This window comes from Dermacentor silvarum, chromosome 6 (assembly GCF_013339745.2).
Source record: "Dermacentor silvarum isolate Dsil-2018 chromosome 6, BIME_Dsil_1.4, whole genome shotgun sequence".
Classification (NCBI taxonomy): domain Eukaryota; kingdom Metazoa; phylum Arthropoda; class Arachnida; order Ixodida; family Ixodidae; genus Dermacentor; species Dermacentor silvarum.
This window is the reverse complement of record NC_051159.1, coordinates 47,181,482-47,206,235: the sequence shown is the minus strand read 5'-3', so window position 1 is coordinate 47,206,235 and position 24,754 is coordinate 47,181,482. Positions and strand designations below refer to the sequence as shown.

Here is a 24,754-nt window from a genome sequence, read left to right as displayed (position 1 = left end):
TCTGCTGCAGTGCTATCTTGGACGCTTGTGGCCTCTTACGAGCATGCTTCACTATATTTTATGTCGACGTACCGCTTCTTCTGAAGTGCGCGCCAGCAACTGTTATGTCGTGGCTTTGCGCTTACCCGTTTTGCGGCAGCAGACTACAGCCAGGAAGCAGCAACCTTTCCTACCACAAGTAAGTTTGTGTTCTCAAATGTCCTGAAACAACCATTTCAATGAACACATAAACGAGTAATGTGCAATGAAGCCCTCAATCAAATTTGATTGTCAAGCCAGTAGAAGAGCAACTATGTAGCAAACAAAATGCTTTATGCAAGCAGTCAGCAGTCGCTTTCTCGTCAGGGCTTCGTCAACACGCCGCGACACAAGCATCGTTCCAGCCGCTAGCTCAGCACGCTATCGCCATAGAATAAAGAACCCTATCGCTACTTCGAGCGACCAAACAAATACAGAGAGCTCGAGAGTTTTGCGCCGCACTGCCCCACTGTGCATTGTAGCAACTGCGCTTGGAACAAAACTAGCGAAACCAAAACTGACAAAAAAATACCTGTAGACTAGTTCGCCAGTCAACAGAATACCAATCCGTAGCCTGTACTTCCCATCATTCCCATGATAGTTGAACGATCGCAGCGCCACATTGCCCTCTAGTTATAGTAATATGAAACTCTATGTTTTAAAGGGTTTGAAAAATGCATTTGAAGCTAAAATAGGCTTTTTCAGAAATACTTTGCCGCAAAAAGTACTTCAATGCGTTCAGCAGACGCCGAGTTATTGGCAATCAAACACGGCGGAATGAACTTGGAGCATTTCGCAGTGTTTTCGATATGGGGCCTCCTTCTCCGCAATAGCATACCCACCTTTGTGCATGCATTTTACCAAAGCAAACTTCAAACATCAAAAATCATCAGACCCTGCCTACATTAGCTGCTAGCGCAGTAATCACCTCGTGCGCAACTGCCGTTTTAGCAGCGCAGTGACTTCAGTCATCGATACAGTCCTACTCTGCGTCCTACTGTTCATACACAAGGCTCACTACCCCTTTTAGGGGCGAAGCTCCTTATAGCGGCACCCGTTCGTCCCCGTCGTCGTCGTCGTAGTAGTAGTGTGTAACCAGTCTGAGAAAAATGAGAAAAAAAATTTCCGAAGTTGCGTCCGTAGCGCGGAATCGAACCAGGGACCCCTCGCTTCCGAGCGCGCGGCGTTAGCCCACTACGCCACGAAGCGGACATGGACACACGCACCACGATGGCAATAAATACCCAAAATTAACGAAAGGCCGCGTTTCTAGCGCGTTTCTAACGCGTTTGTACTAGCGCGTTACGGCCCGTGTAAGAAGCTGGTGTAAGACGCTGTGGCCTCTCCGCCTTACCTTCAACGCGTTTCGAACGCGCTGCCCAAAGCGGTGGCAAGTCAAGTTCAAGTCGAGGAGCGTTTATGAATACGGGGGGTGTACTCTTTCAGCAGTCATGTGTTGGCGTCGGCAAACGCGGTGCACGTTCCGGCATGTGTAAATGGCTGCGTAAGACGCTGTGGCCGCTCCCCCTTACTAGAGAGTACTGCACGTTTCTAACGCGTTTGTGCTAGCGTCCCCTTAAGTGGGAGATCCGATGATTCCCTCCGGAGCTTCGCCCACTCATCATCACTCACCCCGTGGATATGCTGTGATTTTTTTTGTTTAGAGCTACAACAGCAAAACTTTTTATTACGGTTCACAGTATATACTGCCAACCGAAGAAGATTGGGCTAAAGGTGTTTTGCAACACCTGACAAAGGTCCAGCCTCCCCCCGGTAATTCAAGCACATGCGCTTGCAGCATAACATTTACAGAGTCTTGCACATTGACACGTGTACTTATTTATCCTTTTCTCGGGGACTGCATTTCATCCGTTAACATCATAAAGTTACCGCTCAGCGCAAGACGCGCCTGCATGATTTGGAACTTACTCGAAGGTAATCGTTGATTATATCCGTTCTGTCTATTGTCACCGAACCTCGTGTGATGCGATTGTGTGCTCGGCGCGAATTGTGTAGTACTTTATATGAAATTGTGTAGTCATATATAAAAGCCGACGCGCTTGATCCGCAGATGAGATTTCGACAATCGCTGACTGTGACAATCGCCGCTACCGTTGTGCTTGGAGTGTCATTTGCTTTTATGGGCACAGATTCGCCCAATAAAAAAAAAGCTAGTTTCGTGATCCTCAGTTTTGGTGTACTGTGTTCTTCGCCATCACTACAACGTCACAATATAACGTTCACAAAGTCACGAAGTGCAATTCAAAGATTTCCTATGTCACATGCCTTCAATCAATGCTTTCTATTTCCCTTTCTTTGCCTCCAAATGTAAAGTCATAAACTGGACACTCGTTGGGTAAAAACTTCGCCTCGTTGCTTTCTCTCTCTTCTTCTTTCTATGGCTCTTACACAGCAAGTTATCAATAGGATAACGATAGATAAAACTAACCAACTGCCATACGTACACAAACATGGGCCAAGAATCTTCACTAGTTCTGGCGATTGGCCCAAGATTTTCTTGCGCACTTGTATGTTCACTTCGAAAGAAGTATAATAAATAAACGTAACCACTTAAAAAGCATTGGTAAAGCCTATTGTTCAGTATACAAATATGGTTAAACAATATGGTTAAAACGCTAGTGAAGCCTATGCCTTGCCGTAAGTATCGAAAAGTACAGAAAGAAGCATACTGATTATTAACCGTAAGCTACTGTGTAAACTTTTGCCATTGGAGTAGGTTAACATGACGTTTTTCTGTCGGTGCAATTTTATTGGCATCAATCTTATTTCGCTACGTTGTAATGGAAACAAAAATTGAGAAGGCAAATTACCCGACACTACCCTGCAGGCTGTGTAAGAGTCAGCGAAGAACATTACGAGATCTGTATTGGCACTAAACGGCCTCCGTGAATCCCTAGAAGAATTTAATGCGAAAGAAATAGTAAGCATTAAAAAAACGTGAGAACTTACGTCATGCTTGCGAACCCAAAGAATTTAGTCAGAATTTTCGTAACAGAGACGACATTGCCTGTTAAAAGCCTCTTTCATAGCGTATATTGCATCATTACAAACTCCATTTTCCAGTGTCAACATTCTGGTCAATATTCGATAAATTACAACATCGTTTGAGTAGAACTCACAGAAAAAGATCATTAACCCTTGGTTTTGGAAGGATGAGGGCAGTGCTCCCACGCACCACGCAACTGCATTTTTGACCACTGAAGATCTTATAGAAGACGTTCAGACTATAGAGATAGCATAATCCAGCGCTTTTTATAAAAAACTGAGCGGCGGTGCGATCCCGTAAACTTCGTCCTGTCGACGTGTCACATTTTCCTGGCCCTACGTGTCGTCGTCTGTAGCCCGGTCACCGCCGCCCCCACATTCCTCGCTGAGAACCCCCCCTGCAGCTTTTTATCAGCTATAGGCTGCTCGTTAGCAGCCGTAAAACAACAGAAGTCAGCCGAATTGCGGCCTGTTTCCCGAACCTCCGGAATTGAGCGTAGAGAAGGCAAGAGGCCAGCGTGAGGACTCTTTTATCTGCTGGATCCTGTACGACGACAGCCCGTTTATGGCTGCTCTCACCAGGGGTGACAAATAAGAGCAGATCCTGCTACAGACCGCGAACCATCAACACGGGACTTCGGAAGTAAAGAGGAAGCATGTGAGTGTTACGTATAACTTTATTTTTTTTTACTGCACAAAATCACTTTCGAACATTCAATATTGTATGGGTCAGGAACGTGTGTAAACGGTGCAAGCGATCCGTTACTGCCATCATAGAGGCTCAATAGCGAAATAACTTCTTCAATTCGATGTTAACCCTAGAAAGAACGGTTTACAACTTTTTCCTCCTTAAATAAATATTTTTTGTTAATTTGCAACATACAACCTCACTCAGAATCGGCAAGTTCAGTGATTGACAGATTTTCTCTGTGAAGTAAATTTTTTGTTCTGTAAGCAATCGGAACATTTCTTTGTTGTCCTTCAAATTTCACAAGGCATCAATTCGTGTACACCACTTTCGAAGGATATCGGGCAGTTGCTGTTATTGACTTTAGAATGACTTCCGCATATATTTGAACGCGTTTTATTGTCTTGCGGTCATACCACTTGATTTACACTTTCAAGATGTTCTTACTAAATATGTCCCGTACGTACTTATGGTCGTCGGATGCTCTAGCCGCATTATAATCTGAAAACTACTGTTGTCTTCATTTTCAGCCCTTTTTACGGTTATCGACAACAATACTGCTACACAATCATTTTATAATGGCACTGTTACCCCAGCTCTAATTTCAGAGAAACTCCGCGCTTCCCATGGCGATCTTTTAATGTTTCGGCCATGGTGTATAAAAAGGCGTTATTTCAATGAAGTAATAAGGTATAACGCTGAAGAAAATTACCACGACAATACTTACTAACTAATCTATCATGCATATATTCAAATTATGAAGACGTCCGCTGTATTAGACAACCACTATATAAGGTTTTGTCACATACCGAAAACAATCCTTTTTGATGTAGTAGGCATATCATTAGCAAAGCTAGTCAAGGCATGAAAAAGGTATACGTAAATACGTCCATGTAATATCTGCGCTGGTGTTCAATGGACATCTGGAATAAGTATTCAGAATTCTAGGTTGGTGTGAATCATTGGTAAACATGAACATTCATATCCGAGCACTGAACACTTTACAAAGAATACCGCTTGATTGACTAGTGGTGGAGAGGTATTACAATAAATCAGTGAGAACATGAAGAAGCATTGTCTCAATGTCGGCCTAAAGAATGTTCAACAAGAAGTTAACGTTATCTGCGTGCAATTAAACAAAATTTTGTAGTTAGTCGTCGACTATTTATTCAGGATAGACCATTTTTATTAATTAGAAATACAAACAGGGACCTGCGATCGCGGGAAGCAAAGCTGCACAACAATAATTGGTTTCAGCGCATTTGACATGGGCACCAAAGCCATGAACGACAGCGCTCTAATCAACGATATATGCCAATTATACCAGTACATACTAACGAGAGAAAAGCTCGCAGTTTAGAAGACAAATCTGAAGGAAACCTTAGACCACACAACAAATATTGCAATAGTAAATTAAAGCCGCCACGTGAACGGATAAAAAAATAATAATAATAATAAAATGTTAAAAATAATTAATAAAAAATGATATCCGGGAGATGTTCGCCTCGATGCGCGCCTGACATGCTACTCCAGGTATAAACAATTCATCAGTTTAATCTTAATGAGTTTAAAGATGTCACGAGGTATTATAGCAAGATATTGGATGACAAGAGAGATCTACAGGCGTTCTTCGTTTGTAAATACTGACTCCGATATAGTCTGAGTGAGGTATACAGCTGCATTGGCGTGTTATAGTAGGTTATTCACGAATCTCCCTGTAGGACTGTTTTTTTTTTTTTTTGGAGGCATCTGAAAATGGCCACGAGCACATAAGAAGTGTGGTGCCAGAATGATATCTTTCGTGAACATATAAGTATGTATCGTCAATAATGGGCATGTCAGGCTGATCAGCTGAGCGCCCCACGCTTTGTGCGCATGCGTAGTCATGCACCCTATCGCCTCTTCTTATCACTTATTTTCTTTGCAGGACAAGCGGCGTTTATACCGCCGTGCTGATGGCGATAACCTTGGCCATCTGCCCAGCAAGTAATGGCCAGTACTCCTTCGGCTGTCCTTCTGTGGATGACGTTCATGACGCAGCCACGATACTGCCGAATCCTTTCAACTGCTCTACTTTCTACATATGCGCACAGGTAAGAAACCGAGGTCAAGACACTCCTCCAACAAAACTGCCACCTCCAGTAACCCCGAATAATAAGGGAACCGCAGTTTCACGCAGTTTATTGTTGTTCATGTGAACTGGGAAACATTTAAATCCTAAGGGCCAGCTGTCCCACAATCAGGTAAAACAAAAGTAAAATAAACTCCAGCAAATAAACAGCAGGGACAATGAAACAAACGTTGAGAAATATTTAAGTAATGAAGCGACACATAAATAAAGCATAGCCTTCAATGCTCTATGCATAATTAATTCGCCATACAGCAACCTACGAACGAAAGTTAGTATAGGACACATGGTCACGATATCGGTACAGTAACTTCACAAAAAAAAACGAAGTAAATAAGAACCTTGCACGCAGCACAGAATAGAGCACACCAATACAGATGCGCAAATTTTAACTCTGCTGACAATAAATCAGACGAAAACTGATAAGAGTGGTGCAAATTCACATCTGTGCGCGTAAATTAGGATTCCTGACGCATGATAAACGATCGCCATTAAGACAGTCCTATGTCGTCTACTAATAGCACTGCTATTACTTGAGTATGTCATCGAAAATGACGTAGAGACCATGTGCGAATCACTGGTATCTTATTTGGTATAAGCTTACCAGTCTGAGCTGATTTTTTTTTTCACCTGAATTTCATTGCGTAGCGTATGTGGGAAAGTGAGTGACAAAGTGAGACGCGGTGGCCCTATATGTCGCTGTCTCAAGATTGCGGCTATAAAGAGAAAAGATTACTCGTTGGCCCGGCATAAACATAAACATGTTCACCTAAAAGATAAATTCAAATCAACAAAATACCAGGTTGATAGCTCTGTTCCTGACTATACAAATATTTCACGATGGTTCCTCGCTAATAGTGATAATAGTTTTACGCATTATTTCATTTATTATGAAATAGTATATATGATAGTACACTATAGACTCTGCTGAACTCGTCCTAGTGACACTACGTCCAAGGAATTTGTAGGGCCCTCATTCGAGATATCTAGGGCGCGCAGAAATCCGCCAGTTTATAAAGCGCCAAAGGTAAACGTAGCACGCTCGAACCGGGCCCGGTCGACTGGTGGTCTCATGCTAATAGCTAGTCAGCCGTCTTTTCTGGGCTCATCATTCCTGCACCTGCATTCCTGCACCTGCATTGCTGCTGACGAGCTCGTGGGAAAGGTTTTCATTCGGCTATCGAGAAAGTGCCATTGCTTGGGAATATTTTGATCACATACTCACCATACAGCACGGCTTCCTCCTGAAGGAAGTAAAATATCATCAGTAATGTTAATTTTCTTACTTTAGTAAAATAGTATTTCGGGGCACTGTATGTCTTAATTCGGACTATTTGCCTTAAGTAGGTACGTAGGTTGCTGTCTCGCCACGTTTCGGGCATCTTCAATGAAGAGAAAATTCAAGTGTTCAGTGGTAGAATTCAACCTTGACTGTTCTCACAGCAGCCCCATGTTTTAACCGTTAGGTCATGCATGCATTCATACTTCTCTCGTGCCAACCCCAATTAGGTAGTTGCCTTATATCGCATATTAGCGCGAGAGCACGTTCACACGCGCCAGTTTCTACTTTTATCATGCCCCATGAGCCGAAGCGTGGAAATGCACCCCCCTTTGGGACCAGCCCATATTTCCCAGTGTTTTTCGTTTAACTTATAACGCTACGAAGACGCTGTACCGCATTGTGCCGCCATTTGGCATCGACCCTTCTCGCAATGCACCAAGTTGTAGCGCTGCTTTGCCACAATAAAACAAAATGTCACAGTTCTGCCCCGAAGGCGAAGCATTATAGCCATCGCAAATTATTAAGTAACTACATAAAGTAAGGTTCGTAGTTTTACTGCCCTTCTAAGTCGCAGTACACGTTCGCTTACCAAATAAATTAACAAACATGGTGTCATTGGCGCATAGGAAAACATTATGAGATCTTACCCGATGACTGCGAACAGTCGCTGTCATAACGCTGGTGCACTGGAGAGCGCTAAGTCAGGCGAGCGAACGCTTCTGCTGCCACTGCCTTCCACGCGTCTCTGAGACTTGAAATTACGCGACCTCCAGCACTAGGCGCACAGAAAGACAGTGCACGTGGAACCATCAACCATCTCGGATCGCCTTACTTTCCACCTAGTGGACATTGAATCGAAGATAGGGCGTGGTGGGTGTATACGCAGCCACGACTGGGCTAGCGGAAGAGACACTGCTCACTTGCCCCCTAGAGCACGCTTGATCACGGTATGGTCTGCTCACCCCAAACACACCCACCCCCCGCATGTGCGAGCGCTTTATCGCACGATGACCCCAACATGAGGCGAGCGTCAAGCCACCATCCTTCTCGGCTCACCCTCGCACGCTTTCTCTCGCACGCTTTCACTGGCACCTACTACATAATGAGCATGGGGCATGATATGGTCGTATTGCACTTGATCTTTATACAGAACTTATCGCGAATGGCGAAATTTGCTTCCAGTGTCCGCATCATTTGTTCTGATTGGGCACCGGCGTGCTAACATGTAGGAGTGAATGCCCCCCTCGCAACGTGTATGACTATGAACAGAGCTTCCCAACGGTATCGACCTAATGCAGACGTTTCCACAGGCCCACGTCTGTTAGCGTTAAAAATGACGTCTCTTTTTCGAGATTTCTGCACCTGACGTCACAAGAATATTATAATTGTACACTGCCGAATAGCGGCTCCTCATCAGCGCTGGTTCCCCATAGGATGCGCGAAAGGCTCGCGCTTAGCTCTTCAAATTTTAATCGTCGGGTACAGTAAGTACGAATCATTGTTAGTTACTTCTGGCTCTATCAGTCGTTTGTGAAACGTACCTGTAGTGTTTCACCGATCGAGTAGCTAAAGCATACATATGGTGTTGCCAATTACCAAACAAATGGCAACTACGGCATCGATTCTAGGAATGCAAGAGGAGAGATTTTGGTAGAATTCGCGGAAAGGAATAGGCTCCGAATAATGAATACCATCTTCAGGAAGTGCAGCAAGAGGAAGTGGACCTTGAAAAGCCCTAATGGAGAAACAAGCAATGAAATAGATTTCATACTCTCTGCCGATCCAAGCATAGTGCAAGACGTAGAAGTGTTAGGTAAGGTAAAGTGCATTGACCATAGGTTAGTGAGGTCTAGGATTTCTCTCAATTTGAAGAGAGAAAGAGTAAAATTACTCAATAGGAAACAGGCCAACCTAAACGCAGTAAGGGTAAAGGCAGACCAATTCAGGCTGGTGCTCGCAAACAAATATGCAGCTTTAGAACAGGAAGAACAAGACAACATAGAGGTAATTAATAAAACAGTAACTAGCCTGGTCTCAGAAGCAGCAATTGAAGTGGCAGGTAAGGCACCAAGGCAACCAGTAGGTAAGCTCTCCCAAGAATCAAAGGACCTCATAAAGGAACGACAAAACATGAGTGTCAAACTCAAGAGATCAGATATAATTCGCTGAACTGTCAAAAGTGATCAACGAGAACAAGGTAAGGGATATTCGAAATTGGGAAAGATTGAGGGAAACTGGGCAAGAAATTGGAAAACTTGGGAAAGATTGAGGAAGCCGTAAAATATGGAAGCAACATAAAAAAAGTAAGAAGAAAGCTTGGCATAGGACAAGGCAAGTTGTATGCACGCAAAGATAAGCAGGGTAATGGCATTAGATATTTCGATGGCATAGTAAAAGCAGCGGAAGAATTCTGTACTGACCTGTACAGTGCCCAAAACAGCCAAGCTACTTTCATTTGAAATAATGATGAACCGGATACGGAGGCTCCTTCTATAACTAGCGATGAAATTAGAAGGGCCTTGAAAGGCATGACCAGGGGAAAAGCTACTGGAGAAGATGAAATAACAGTCGATTTAATAAAAGGACAGATATTCTACAATGGTTCACATCAGTGTTATCAATCACGTAATCGAGAAATCTGCAGAGTACAATCAACCTCACTATATGGCTTTCTTAGATTATGAAAAGGTATTTGTTTTAGTAGAGATACCAGCAGTCCTAGAGGCATTGGGTAATCAAGGAGTACAGGAGGCATACGTGAATATTTCAGCAAATATCTACAAGGATTCCACAGCTACCTTGGTTCTCCACAAGGAAAGTAGAAAGTTACCTATCAAGAAGGGGGTCAGGCAAGCAGACACAATTTCTCCAATGCTATTCACTGCATGCTTCGAAGAAGTATTCATGCTCTTAGACTGGGAAGGATTAGGGGTGAGGATCAACGGCGAATATCTCAGCAACCTTCGGTTTGCAGATGACATTGTCCTATTCAGCAACAATGGAGACGAATTACAACAAATTATTGAGGACCTTAATCGAGAAAATGTAAGAATTGGGTTGAAGATGAATATGCAGAAGACAAAGATAATGTTGAATAACCTTGCAAGGGAACAAGAATTCAGGAATTCAGGAAGTCATCCTCTAGAATCTGTAAAGGAGTACGTTTATCTAGGTCTATTACTCATAGGGGACCCTGATCATGAGAAAGAAATTTACAGAGGAATAAAATTGGATTGGAGTGCATATGGCAGGCATCGCCAAATCCTGACTGGGAGCTTACCACTGTCGTTGAAAAGAAAAGTGTACAAGCATTGCATTCTACCGGTGCTAACATATGGTGCAGAAACTCGGAGGTTAACAAAGAAGCTCGAGAACAAGTTAAGAACCGCACAAATAGCGATGGAAAGGAAACATGTTAGAACTAACGTTAATAGACAGGAAGAGAGCGGTGTGGATCAGAGAACAAACGGGGATAGCCGATATTCTAGTTGACATTAAGCGGAAGAAATGGAGCTGTGCAGGCCATGTTATGCGTAGGATAGATAACCGGTGGACAATTAGAGTTATAGAATTGATACCAAGAGAAGGGATGCGCAGTCGAGGACGGCAGAAAACCAGATGGGGTGATGAAGTTAGGAAATTTGCAGGCGCAAGTTGGAATACGCTAGTGCAAAACAGGGGTAATTGGAGATTGCAGGGAGAGGCCTTCGTCCTACAGTGGACATAAATAGAGGCTGATGATGATGATGACTTATGGCGTCCCACGTTACTTGAACCAAACTCTAAATATATGCAAATGCCACCTAGCTGGGCAGAACCAAGGCAATGTTGCTTGCCGTCGCTTGGAGATACTCAGATTACTTTTTAAATGCGAAGCATTTCTTGGCGAACATTTACCACTTGGACAGTATCTATCTATCTATCTATCTATCTATCTATCTTTACCTATCTATCTATCTATCTATCTATCTATCTAGCCACCTACGCCTTGGTGCTTTCATGGTCGTTTCGTTAGCTTGGTATGCCCAAAAATTGGCACAGTATGACAAGAGTGTACAAATGATGGGCCATGACAAATGCTGGGTCATGAGAAAGTATGACAAATGATGGGTCATGACATGAATTTCATGACATGCGTGTCATGTTGGTCATGAAACAGCCGCCTAAATGACAATGATCCCGCGAAAAAAAGATTAACACTCAAAAATCACTGAAATGGGTTCTGACGTGGGTACTAAGTGAAGGAAACACTAAATAATGATGGTAGAAGTCATAGTGACGAGCATGACTAATCAAAAATGACAATGACCGGGCGAGAAAAAAATTAACACCCACAAACCTTTCTTCTTCTTTCTGGGGTTTTACGTGCCAAAGCCAGTTCTGATTATGAGGCACGCCGTAGTGGAAAGCTCCGGATTAATTTTGACCACCTGGGGTTCTTTAACCTGCACTACAACGCAAGCACACGGGCGTTTTTGCATATCGCCTCCATCTAAATGCGGCCACCGCGGCCGGGATTCGATCCCGTGACCTCGTGCTCAGCAGCGCAACGCTTTATTTAGCTGACTGAGCCACCGCGGCGGTTAACACCCAAAAAGCACTGAAATTGGTTTGGACGTGGGTACTAAGTGAAGGAAACGCTAAAGCATGGTGGTAGAAGTCATGGTCGTGACCATGACTCAGCGAAAAAGGATTAACACTCATAAATCAACGTAATGGGTTCGGATGTGGTACTTAGTGAAGGAAAAGGCTAAAGGTTGATGGTCAGAGTCATTGTCATCAGCGTGACTAAGGCTTTCGCCTTAAGGTCTCTAAGGCGTAGCTAATTGGACTCCTTGGGACTCATAACATGAATGTCATGACATGCGTGTCACGTAGGTCATGAAGCAGTCACTTACGTATGGGTGCTCTCATGGTCGTTTCGTTAACTTGGTAGGCTCCCTGCAAATTGCTTCGCATAACATCGATTCTCACAGGGCGTGGGATCTACCGGCTCGTTTGCATTCTGCATAATTACATAATTAGGCCTAATTAATTATTCAACTTCCCAAATAATCTATTTAGATGAAAAGTGTAAGTGAGAAAATTGTAGAACATGAGAAACTCCCGATACAGCTTTCTGTTGCTGAATACGTGCTACATAAAAGTATTTTCCAAGAATGAAAGAAGCCTGCGAATACACGCAAAGTACCTCGAGCGGCTAGTCGCGAGGCTATTTTGTGTGTATTCACGGGCTTCTCTCATGCTTCACCAAAGACGTGAGGTGCGAACATCTAACGGACCGCATAAAACCAACGTCAGGTCCTTGCAAGACTCAGCAGCTTTAACACCAAACACGATGCACTCGCACAGTCGTGCACCCTAGCAAGAGCAAGACGGTAAAGAAGCTGCAAACGGTAGAGGTGGCAAGTGCCACTCCGAAACTACACGAATGCCTTTAACCTGCATGCTTCGCTGCAGTTAAATCGAATGAATACATTGGTAGACCGTGATCAACTTCGTCGCTTACTCGTGTTAGCACCAAACACAGAGATGACAAAAGAAAGCGTGATAACAATACATCACCTCCACCAGATGCCACGTAGTAATGACGGTGAGGAAAACAGTCGTAAAACTGTGCATGACGAAAGTTATTCTCTATTGGGCGAACGTGTGCCCACAAAAGCAAGCTACACTCCAAGCATAAGGATAGCGGCGAACACAGTCGGCGATCGCCGAAATCTTATCAGCGGCGAAACGCGTCGGCTTTTATACATGAGTCATCGAAGGTTCCAGAGTAATCCCTGGTGCCCGCGTGTCTTCCAGAAAGTACTAGACAATTTCGCGTCGCTCATACAATCAGATTACATAAGCGTCGGTGACAACGGACAATGGATAGAAGCATCTATAACGTTCGAGAAACTTCCGATACATGCAGGCGCGTCCTATAAAGCGGCCTGTGCCTAACGATAACGTTTAACATTTGTTAGCCGGTGAAAAGCGGTCACCGGTGAAAGATAAACATGTACACCCGTCAATATAAATAAAAAGATGTTTCTATTCTTTGGTATCTTGGTCGGCTAAGAAATGCCGGCCATTGTTCTAAAAGTTTCACTACTACAGCATGATTACCCACTGTAGCTAATGAAGCATTCTTAATGCCATTCACCGACAGAAAAATTACAATTACACAAAAGCGTGCAAATCTGTATGACCACATTAGAAATTATAGGATGCATACTAACAGCGGAAATGTTCACCTGAGCAATTACACATGCACACACTGATGAAAGCATATATGTATATGCCTGAAAGCATCTGCTCTGCTCTCAAACGAGAATAAACTCGTCATGATAGGTTGTTAAACGAGAAAACATCGAGGTTATAACATTTCATAATAAGGGACAAAAAGCTAAAACATTGCCTGGAGCACGAAAGCAGCACCTGCAGCACCTGACAACCCGCATTGTAATGATGCAAATAAGAACTTCAACTTGAACTTTCAATCATAATTTTTCACACATGCAGTAATTCAGAAGCAGCAACGCGCGTGCTGTTTCGAGGCGCTGATTATGTCCGATGCAACGTTTGAAATGTGACCAGACAAATCTATTCAGTAAACAAGGCTGTAAATCCGTTTTCTTTTTTTTTTTCTTGCAGGGTACGCCGCTACTCTTCGTTTGCCCGGGAAATTTGCAGTTTAACTACGAACTACAAGTATGCGACTACCCGGAGCGAGCCAACTGCTTCGAATTCCAGCAGTACCCTGAACCGGCGACAACTAACTTCCCCGTCTTTCAGCCTGAAATTGAACATCTCCTTCCAGAGCAAGGACCGCAGTCCGAACATGAAGCAGTGCCTGAGCAAACTTCCGAGCAAGTGGTGCTCACTCCAGGACCAAAACCAGGACCTTCGCACGAGGGAGTCCAGCCTGATTCGCAGGGCATGGTGGTGCCGTCTGAGTCGGTTGATGAGCCACTGCAAACGCGTTCCGCAGAACAAATCGATAAAGACGATGTTGTGGAGGCATCCGAGCCGATTGGTGCACCGAAGCCGCAACCTTCCCAAGAACAAGCTGAACCTGAACGTCAGCAAAAGGATAACGAAGGGTCTGATGACACTGAGCGTGAATTAGAACCTCTTGCTGCGCCAACAGATGGAGCGCCTGGGTTGGAGCTGCAGCCGGCAGCAAATCCAACAGAACCGGGAATCCAGGACACAGTAGTGACGGCTGAGTCAATCGATGAGCCAAATCCAGCACGTTCGCAGAAGCCAACCAAATCCGACCATGAAACTGAGCCGCAGCCTTCAAAAGAGCAAGCCGAACCTGAAAGTGAGCGTGACATAAATGCTCATTCTGAACAAGAATTGGGACCCACTATAGAACCAACAGACTCCGCACCTGAACAAGAGCCACAGCCATCAGGAAATCCCAGGCAGACAGAACAGCAAGATATGGTTTTGCCAGCTGAGTCAGCTGATGAGACGATACCCGCACGTTCCCAAGAGCCAAATGAGACTGACCACAGTCCAAAACGTGCGTTAGAATCGGTTGTGTCAGCACCTGAGTCAGAGGCACAGCCTTCAAGGGAGCAAGCCGTACCTGAACGTGAGCCCGAAGGTAATGAAGATGCTACTCAAACTCAGAATGAACAGGCACCTGCGACTGAACCAAATGCACCCACAACTGATTCTGAGCCGCACCAAGCGGAAAAGCCAGCCAAGAGTGAGCACGACACAAAGCCTTCTGTTCAGCAGGTTGAGCTTGCAGGCGAGCAAGAACAAGCGCCTTCCGAAAAATTGGCCGCTACGACACTTCAACCAGAGCCACAACGCACTGATGGACAAGCAGTAGCAGAAACAGCGGAGCAATCAGATGACTTTCAGCCCAGCATCAACTGAACCTGGACACGAAGGAGGGCGAGAATCTACAAAGGCACCGGCACAAACTCAACCACAACAACCAGATGAATCATTTCAAGTTGTGCACGACACGACAGAGGCAACAGCCGAGCAAACTACGCAGCATGCGCAGGCGTTAGTTGAAGCAGCACCGCAGCCTACTGCAGCAGCCCCGCAGCTTGAGGCAGAAGCCACGGAGGAGCCAGCTGAGCTTGTGCGTGAGCCTTCCGAGATTGTACAAGAGCAACAACCTTCGCGTGAGCCTGAGCAAAGGGATCAGGCTACCGAGATAGCGCAGCCTCGACATGAACCACCACAATCTGTTTACGAATCGACAGAAAAGTCAGTAGAGCCAGACACCACAGAAGAAGCAAAACTTGCACCTCAGTCAGAACAGCCTGCTCCTGAGCCAGAACAAATAGCCACAAAACAGTCGATTGAGCCCGAGGCTAAGCAAAGCGAAACTGAAACACAGCTGCCACCTACGCAACAACCTCTGTCAGGTCTAGATGAAGCTTCACCTAATTCAGATGGTATTGGTACCGACATGAAACAAGAGATTACTAAAGAGAAGGTACAATCGTCTGCAGAGCTCGACCAGCCTGAAGAACAGGCTACTCCTAAATCAGCCGAGGCCCAGCCACAGCGTACAGAAGTAACTCAGGAACTACAACCAGCACCTGAAGCCGAAGTACCTGAACCAGAAGCAACAGACGGCACGGCTGAGCACTCGCCTTCAGCCAGTGAGGCTTCACTAGAAGTTGGGTCAGAACCCCCAGCAGGACACTCTGACACACTTGAAACAATCGATGAGATCAAGACAGTCCAGACGGAGAAATCGATAGGCATAGAACCTGTAGTAGCTGCCTCCGATACGGAGGCTGATGTTGAGTCTACGAGATCAGCTGAAACCAAGCTTCCAGTTTTAGAAAAGGCTCCTGAGCCGCTTGAACCCAAAGCCGATACAACTGAACAAAATCCCGATTCTGCGCTTAGCCAGCAGCACGACGAAAGTACCAGTGAACCAAATGCCCCGAATCAAGATACAATACTTCAGCCAAGCGGAGGGGCAGTTGAAGCACCTGAGACTGCACCATTTGAGCCGGCCGCTACCGACGCAGCGCAAGCAGTTCCTAACGTCGCCGAACCTACGCTTGAGCCTGAGGGCTCCGCCGGTATTTCGGTGGCTGAAGGGGAATCAAAAGCTGACGATGCATATGAGGAGACGGAACAGCCTGCAGTGCTCGATGACGTCGACGCATCGTATAAAGAAGAAGGAACACGAAGCGACGCCGTTGAGATTGACTACTACGCGTGAATGCAGAGGCGCAGCGCTGTTGATACGAAAGTAAGAAAGAAGAAACAACTTAGATTGCGTTTCTTCTACCCTTTCTCTACTTTTCTGATTCCGATCGTATTTATTTGTACCAGAAATGTGGTAAAGCCGAAATATTTTCAGTTCTATTGGCTTTAGTCGCAGCATGTTCATGCGTGTTTTGGCGGCGTAGCAGGGCAGATTTCAATACAAAACAAATTATAGACCCTACGAAATGCTTAGGGAAGCATAATATCATGACATCGAAATAGTCCAAGCTTCGCAGCAGTGCTTATTGGATTATTGAAAAAATCGATAGCTCAGGGGCTTCGAGCATTGTTTGAAGAAATGCAACAAATTCTGTATTGTTCTTTTCAGACATTAACATCATATTTAATTTTTACTCATTTAGTCGCAGCATCGAATACGTGCGTGCTATGTTACTCATTCAGTACTAAAATTATGGTTGCGTTGTGTTCTACGTCATTTCTAATTATATAAAAATTCCTGACACCCTTCTTCCCTCTACACAATAAAAAAATGTGCAGGTGATAATGCGAGTGATTTGTGCCGTTACCGTGCTACTACTCGTGTAATTCATGTGGTACTATTTTCGCGGCAAACTCAGAGACATTAGTGTTGGTAACTGAGGCACATTTATGTGATTAAACGTCATGTCTTACAGAAGACCAAGGAAATAAATATCAGGAAATAAAGTGCAGTGTATTTCTTGTTTTTTTTTTCTTCTTTTTTTCGCTTTTTTTCATCGCTTTAGACAAACACTCGGTTTCACTTTTTTCACCGCATTTCCTCGGTGGCTATGCCATTCTGCTGCTGAGAACAAGTTCTTGATTTCGATTACTTCAGAATAGTGCTAACTTTGGCCAGTTAACGCGAAAGCGTTAAGGGCCCCGTGTCACAGAAAATCCGGCGCCGGCATCCGTGGCGTAGAAAATCATCCCGAACCACCCCGACCACGTAGGCCCTCCGCGTGGCGTGGAGGTACTGGTGAACTAATCGAATTTCTCAAAGTAAAATGTGTCTGAAAAATCGTAAAGTATGACCTAACCACAACCCACAGGCGTGATAGCGTCGGATTGTACTTTGAGTATACAAAAAAACATAATTCTCTTATGGCGGAAACCCAAACACAAGCCCCTTTTCCAACATTTCTACCAGTCATACAGCGGCGTACCGTGTTTTTCTCCTCGCATAAGTATTATCCAGATGGCGCTCGCCTCCTCGGCCGCCGCATGCGGAGGTGAAGTTGGAGAAAAATCAGAATCCTTCCCCTGTCGAGAAAAGGAGGGTAAGCAAAGCTCGTGGCAAGACGACACTGTAGCAGGCATTCCGCTTCGTTTTCCCTAAACTGAGGGTCGGCGGCTCTTCGCTGACGTTTGGCCTCAACATCGCGCTCCCAAAACTCGGGGTCCTCGGCTCTTCGCTGAGGTTTCGCCAGGGCTTCCGAAGCCCTCACATTCTAATCGCACGACCGAGCTTTTCTTACCCCCATTTTCTCGACAGGGGAAGGGCTGGTGACTTTGCTTCTTTGGGTACCACGTGTGACAAGAGTAGTTCAAGGGCGCGGTACAGGTCCCCGAGCCCACAGGGGTATGTGCCATTGAGCTTGGACCCTTTCTGCACCATCACCACGATTGGCCCACTTTTCAGCGTGACACCACCACCATCACTGCCGAAACTTGTGCGCCTTCAAAGCTTCGCTTAAAAATAAAGCTGCAGTTGCTGGGAAGCCTGATAAGCAGCCAGGGATCTTTGAATGCTATCGCGTTTAGCTCTTGAAGGCGAAGGTTAAGCATCCTCCAAACTTTTAAGCGAACTTTTATAGGCTAACAAGCGTCGGCGGTGGTGGTGGTGGTGTCATGCTGTAAAGTTGGCCGATCCTGGTGATTAGTGCATAAAGGGTCCAAGCTCAATGGCGCATACCGCTGTGGGATCAGGGACCTATAGCGGGCCCTTGAACTACCCCTGTCACACGTGGGACCCAAAGAGACAAAATCACCAGCCCTTCCCCTTGTCGAGAAAATGGGGGGTACGCGAAGCTTGTCATCCAATTTTAGCGTGAGGGCTTCCGAAGCCCAGGCAAAAAGTCAGCGAAGAGCCGTGGACCCCGATGTGCGGGAGTGCGATGTTGAGGCCAAACGCCAGCGAAGAGCCGCCGACCCTGAGTTTAGGGCAAACGAAGCGGAACGCCTGCGACAGTGTCGTCTTGCCACAAGCTTCGCTTACCCACATTTTCTTGGCAGGGGAAGGGAGATAGATAGAAAGAAACGTTTATTCTTGAAACAGTGTCCCGAGCGAGGCCCGGTATCACCCTGAGGTGCGAAGGTTCCTTAGTCCAGGAACCCTCTGGCTTCGGCTGCCTCCTTGGCCCTGACGACTCGTTGGTCTTCCAGGTCCCCGAGGGCTAGGGGAAGCGCTCTGAATTTTTTTTTTCGAGTGCTGAATGGTGCAGGTTTTCATCCTGCCGCATTCTCTGATATTATAAGGCGAATGCCTTATATGTCTCGTTTTGAGGTGACTGAAAATGTGGAGGCAAAAATCGGACAACCTATCGGTAAAAATATGTACAAATAATCGATAACTCAATACGATCGTTACAAACCCCATAACATTAATCATCATTCGATAGGCAATTACATGATCAATATAAGTATCGATAAATGATCATGATAGACATTAAAATAATCATGATAAGTAGCATGACAAAGCGGAAAAATTGCTCGAAAAACCCGAAAAGTGGCCAAGAACCGAGAAATAATGATAGTAATGGGTGTGTGTATGGTCATGATGGTAACGATAATGACAAGAAATTCGTATACAGAGAGGTGCACGACGTGAAATAAGACTGAATTGATGGTGAAATAAAGGGGTTTAGTTGGGTTATAGGAGTCATACGAAAGGTAATGATGATATAAAGTGAGCTAAGATAACGAAGAGTAAATGAGAGTGAATTAGGAGTCAATGAAGGTGATAGGATGAAAATGGTGAAAATGGTGAAAATGGGCAATTTGGAGTAATCGAGCAAACCAAGTGTGATTGGAAGTAAAACCAAGGAAGTAAAACCGAGATGATAGAGTGAATGAAGGTGAATCAATCAGTGATAGGGTGAATAAAGACTGAATCAAATGTGAATTAAGAGTGAATAAAGGGGTGATGGAGTGGGGAAGTGACTTGCAAAAATATATGTGATATTTGAGGGTCCAAGTGAGAGTGACTCAGTAAAACAAGTTCCGAGTCACGTTTCGAGTTTGGTGAATCACAGGAAGGGTGACTTGCAAAAGTGGCTGTAAATTGTGGTCTCAGAGTGATGATAACTAAACAAAGAAGTGGTGAGTCACGGTCCGAGTTTGAGTTTGATGAATAAAAGATGACTCGCAATAAGGATTGCATAATATGGGATCAAAGTGACAATGACTCAGCAAAAATAAGTGCTGAGTCACGGTTCAAGTTTGGTGAAATAAGGTTGACTTGCAAAATTGATTTTGCAAAATATGGGTTCGGAGTGAAGATGACTCAGCAAAAAAGTGGTCGTCGTGTCATTTAGTTAGCGGCGCTCGGCCTTTCGCCTTCAAGTCGTTTTAGTTGTACCATAAGGGACCCCTACTAACGTGTTATGTTTGGCTTTAACATGTACTTGGCCAGTACTTCGTTCGTCCTTTTCTTTCGTAGTCTCTGATGCGGTGTTAATAATTATGCGTTAGCATTCTAATGGTATCTTCGACTGGTCGCATCCATCCCCCGAAGCAGAGTCGCGCAGATCCGGCGTTCCCCGAACTCAGAGGTAGAGGACAAGCGCGCAAGCCGAACGTGTGACTCGCTCTCGGAGGAGGAAATGGCAGATGCGAAACCACGTGACTACTGCTAATGTCCGATGTTTCGCCTATCCAAAGCCAAACCGGTGGATGCGCCGGTGGGACGACCGTTCGTTGAGCCGCCAGCATGCTGTGGCCTCGGTTGCCTAGGCTACGGTGGACCGTCGCCAAGAACGGCGACGCTGTGCTGTGATGACGTTGCTGGAAACGCTCTCATCTCGGCGACTGCTCCGACGACAGGGCGCGGAGCGCCTCAGAGCGCTCGACGCGGGAGGAGAGCGATCGAAAAGAACCAGCCGAACGCAAGGCACACGCCCTCTTTCAACCAGCCGAAGACAACACCGCTCGTGAGAGCTATCTAGAGCGCTCCGAGGCGACCAGTCGAAGATACCATAAGGGTACATCCCGCACTTTCCGGGAGCTATGTATGCGTGTATTTATTTATTTATTTATTTATTTATTTATTTATTTATTTATTTATTTATTTATTTATTTATTTATTATTTAGTTATTTATTTATAATACTTATTACAAATGTCCTCAGTCGCCGAAGTTTTGAAGAGGGGATTGATGTTACAATTGAAAAAGCCATTCAAAATTCAGACTGTATGTATGTATGTATGTACGTATGTATGTATGTATGTATGTATGTATGTATGTATGTATGTATGTATGTATGTATGTATGTATGTATGTATGTATGTATGTATGTATGTGTGACCACAACCCAAGACGACTTGGTTTTGTGGTTTGGAAGACGAGGACAATTCGGAACTAACGCTCTTCGGCGCACCTCGGCTCAGCCTTTAAAAGCTATCTTAGATACACCTACGTTTCTCTCCGTAACACTATATATTCAGACAAGATTGTCTGAATGTCTGTTGCGTGGGTTCGATTCTGCGTAGCGCCGAATACGTTTAAAATACTATTTTTCTCATTGAGGTGAGGCGCATACCCAGTGGCACATACCCAAGTGGGCTTCAAAGGGGCTCATAAACAGCGGCACCCCCGACTCCTGCGGTATTACATGAGGGGTGGCTACACGACTCGACTTTACACTCGTTCAAGTAGCATATATATATATATATATATATATATATATATATATATATATATATATATATATATATATATATGCACACATATTAACGCTTACGTAATGTACATATACATTCACGCATGTAAATACGCACAACATATATAATGCAAATTCAAGTACAACGTAGCTGGCGAAGGTGAGTGACCTCTTGTAAAAATACGGATGGGCTGGTTATTAAGACAATGGCAGGAGGGAGGCAGTTCCAGTTTGCCGCCATGCCAAGAAAAAAACGAGGCTAAAATGTTCATATTATTGCGACAGCAATTATATGGACACTCCAAAGCAGATTTCTGCCGTCGGCGTCGCCGTCGTCGTCGCCGTCGCCGTTGCCGTCGCCATCGCCGTTGCCGTCGCCGTCGCCGTGAGGTTCCGTATGACGTCAGCGGCGATGAAATCGTCGCCGTGCTCCGGACGATGTATGTGCGAGTGAAAGGGTGCGAGGGACGCACGCTTTCACGGGGAGCGAACGCACGTCCGACAGCAAACGCGCGTTCTGCGCCGCGCTCCCTGAATGGCTGCAGAAGTAGGCGTCTCTTTCCTCCTTTACAATAGCGCATACGCACCTTCTTCCGACGCGCGAAAGGCGAGGAGGGGGGGGGGGGGGGGGAAGGGAGGCGGCGTTTAGCTACGGCACCAAATGCGTATTTATGTAAAAACGTTGTGAGGCGAGAAGGTGGTAAAGACTTCCGACGCAGCTCGACGAGTGTCTCGTCCTGATGTAGTCGAAAACCGAGCCGCCCCAAGAGGCTCCGGCAACAGTCACCAACGCCCCACGCGTTTTGTGCGAACGCGGGCATAACGCCGACGGCGTCGACAACAGTTCTGCGTGTAGCCGGTGCTGCTGCATGTCCAAGTTTATACAGCTGATAAAGCTACTATCATTACTCCGTATAGCTCTCTACAAATTTGCTATCGCAATTGATGCTTCGCCTTTCGGGTGAAACTGCGACAACTTTTTTCGTGAACGTGGTCGTGAGCTGGTAGTAGCTGGTCCGGTATGATATGCGCGATGCGGGCGTGATAAAGGTTGCTTGATAAAGGGTAGGACTACAAAATAATTTGCCGCAAAGAGAGAGGGAAGCGATGCGCCGACGTAAAACGAGGTTTGGAAGCCCAGGTAGTTATTTCAGTGACGTGACGCTGATGTATGCATATGAAGAATGGATGAATTGAATCAAGCAGCGCGGTTTTGTACAGCTTCAAGAGCGTCGATGAGATATGTTTAATGCGGATTCCAGACTGTGGAGGCGTAATCTTGTTTCGGTCGTACAAGGGATGTGTAGGCAAGTAATTTTACTTCGTTTGGAGCGGTTTCGCAAATGACGTTTTAAAATACCTGATGTTTTGTTACAAGCTTAAATGATGTTATGCACATGCGTACGGCTGATCAAGTCGTTTGACACAGTGACACCCAGGTATTTATAAGTGCCAGTTGATTCTAAAACCAAATTAATAATTCTGTACGCAAACCTTCGAAGATTATGGCTGCGGATGAACGACATGCTTTTTCATTTTTTAACAATTACTGTGATCAACCAAGTTGTACACAATTCTGATATATTGGCAAGGTGACTCTGTAGGGTTATCTCATCCGAAGTGTTTAGTACGGCACGGTAGATAACACAGTCATCGGCGAACATGCGTATATTACAGGATTCAAGCAAAGGTCAGTCGTTGATATAGATTAAGAATAGGAGCGGGCCAAGAAACGATCTCTGGAGGACGCCTGACTTTACTGGAACCGGAGTGGACAGGTTCTGTAATTCATGTTAAGATAGTAGGATGTATATTTTGCTGAGAGAGTTTCGCAAGCAATCGTCGGTGAAGGACTTTATCAAACGCTTCAGCATAATCAAGAAAGATCGCGTCAGTCTGTGCGTTACCATCCAGCTTAGTGTGGATGTCATGTAGAAAAACTGCAAGCTGTGTTTCACATGACAACCCCTTGCGGAAGCCATGTTGTAAAAGGTTTAAAAAAGTGATTGCTGTCAAGAAAATTTGCTATGTGGGAGAAGATGACATGCTCCATGATTTTACAGGGGATGCTTGTTATAGAGATAGGGCGATAATTAAGTGGGGAATTTCTGCTGCCTGTCTTGAAGACCGGAACGACCTTCCCTGTACTCCAGTCGTCTTGAATGGCTCCTGAAGAAAGTGACTGTGAAAAAATAAGGGTGAGATAAAGTGAGACGTTGTGTTTGGTGTTTTTCAAGATTTTGTAATTAATTTGGTGCATTCCAGCTGAAGATGACAATTTAATAGTTTCTATTATGAATCAAATTCTATTTTCACAGCAAGTGATCACTGACATGTCACGATCAAAGTAAAGCAAAGGTAAACGGGAGGGTGTGGTCAGTTCATCAGAAAAGACTGTAGCGAACGCGGTGTTGAACAAGTTTGCACAATCCACGTCAGTATTCGCTTCATTCAGATCACTTGTGAGTATGATTTCTCGCGGTTCGTCGGCTTTCAGTGTTTTACAAAACTGCTTGGGATTAGTTTTTAGTAGCTTGGGCAACTATTAGTGGTAAAACGAAAGCTTTGCTTGATGTAGAGCACAAAGGTAGTTTTTATCGGCTTCGTAATATTTCTTCCATGCATTTGGTTGACCTCTAAGCTTTCTAACCCGGAATGGGCGTTTCTGTTTATTTTCAAGCTGTTTTAACTATTTTCGTCTGGGCCTGAAACTCACGACTGGGCCTGAAACTCACCTTAGGTACAAATTTAGCTGGTAATTCTTTCAGCTTTTTCTTAAAGAGTGTCCAATTGGTATCTACATTATGGTGGTGAAAAGTTGGCTGAAATATGGGATAAAATGTGCTAAGGCCTACATTTACCGCTTCATAATCACCTTTGTCGTACAGCTGCTTCAGTTTTTTCGTGTACATTTCGCGCTTTGTTCATCAAAACGAAAAACCGGGATGAATTACTTTATGGTCGCTGATTTCGTTGAGATAATGAATGTATGATAGGCTTTCGGGGTTGTTGGTTAGTATTATATCTAAGATATTGGATGTATCCTGTGAAACACGCGTTGCTTCAGAAACTAGCTGGGTCATATTAAAATTGAGGCAAATATCGAGAAAGTTTCTGGCTTCGGTTAGTCCTGTCGATGAACACAAATTGTCAGTGTGCCAGTCTATTTGAGGGAAGTTAAAGTCGGCGAATAGAAGTATGTGTGCACTTGGGTGAGCAGCAATGAGCAGACACATAGTTTGGTTAAGTTGGCTGCAACATTCGGAAGTAGTGTGGGGTGGTCGGTAACAGACGCCCATTAGTACGGTCTGTGGGCGGGATTGGATAAGCATCCCATATTTCCAGCAGTGATTGGATTTTGATAACGGCACAAGACAATCGCTCGTGGAATGCAATGAGTACACCACCACCGCGCGTACAGATACACGGTCATTGCGGTACACACGAAAATTCGGTAAGTCCGATGGCACTTCAGTGTCGCTTATGTCATCGGTGAGCCACGTCTCGGTAAGTATTAGTAGATTACTC

General features: G+C 44.9%; 1 protein-coding gene across 1 annotated transcript; it reads left to right on the top strand.

The window, feature by feature from the left end:
- Positions 1 to 3,541: 3,541 nt before the first annotated feature.
- LOC119455482 (cell surface glycoprotein 1) lies at positions 3,542 to 16,697 on the top strand. Its single transcript, XM_037716891.2, has 3 exons — positions 3,542 to 3,682; positions 5,640 to 5,805; positions 13,762 to 16,697. Coding segments are annotated over exons 1-3 (1,410 nt in total). The 5' UTR covers positions 3,542 to 3,680; the 3' UTR covers positions 15,004 to 16,697.
- The last annotated feature ends 8,057 nt before the right edge of the window (positions 16,698 to 24,754 follow it).

Coding starts and splice junctions, on each gene's coding strand:
- LOC119455482 (XM_037716891.2), top strand. Junction 5,806..13,761: donor CTTTCTACATATGCGCACAG/GTAAGAAACCGA, acceptor TTTTTCTTGCAG/GGTACGCCGCTACTCTTCGT.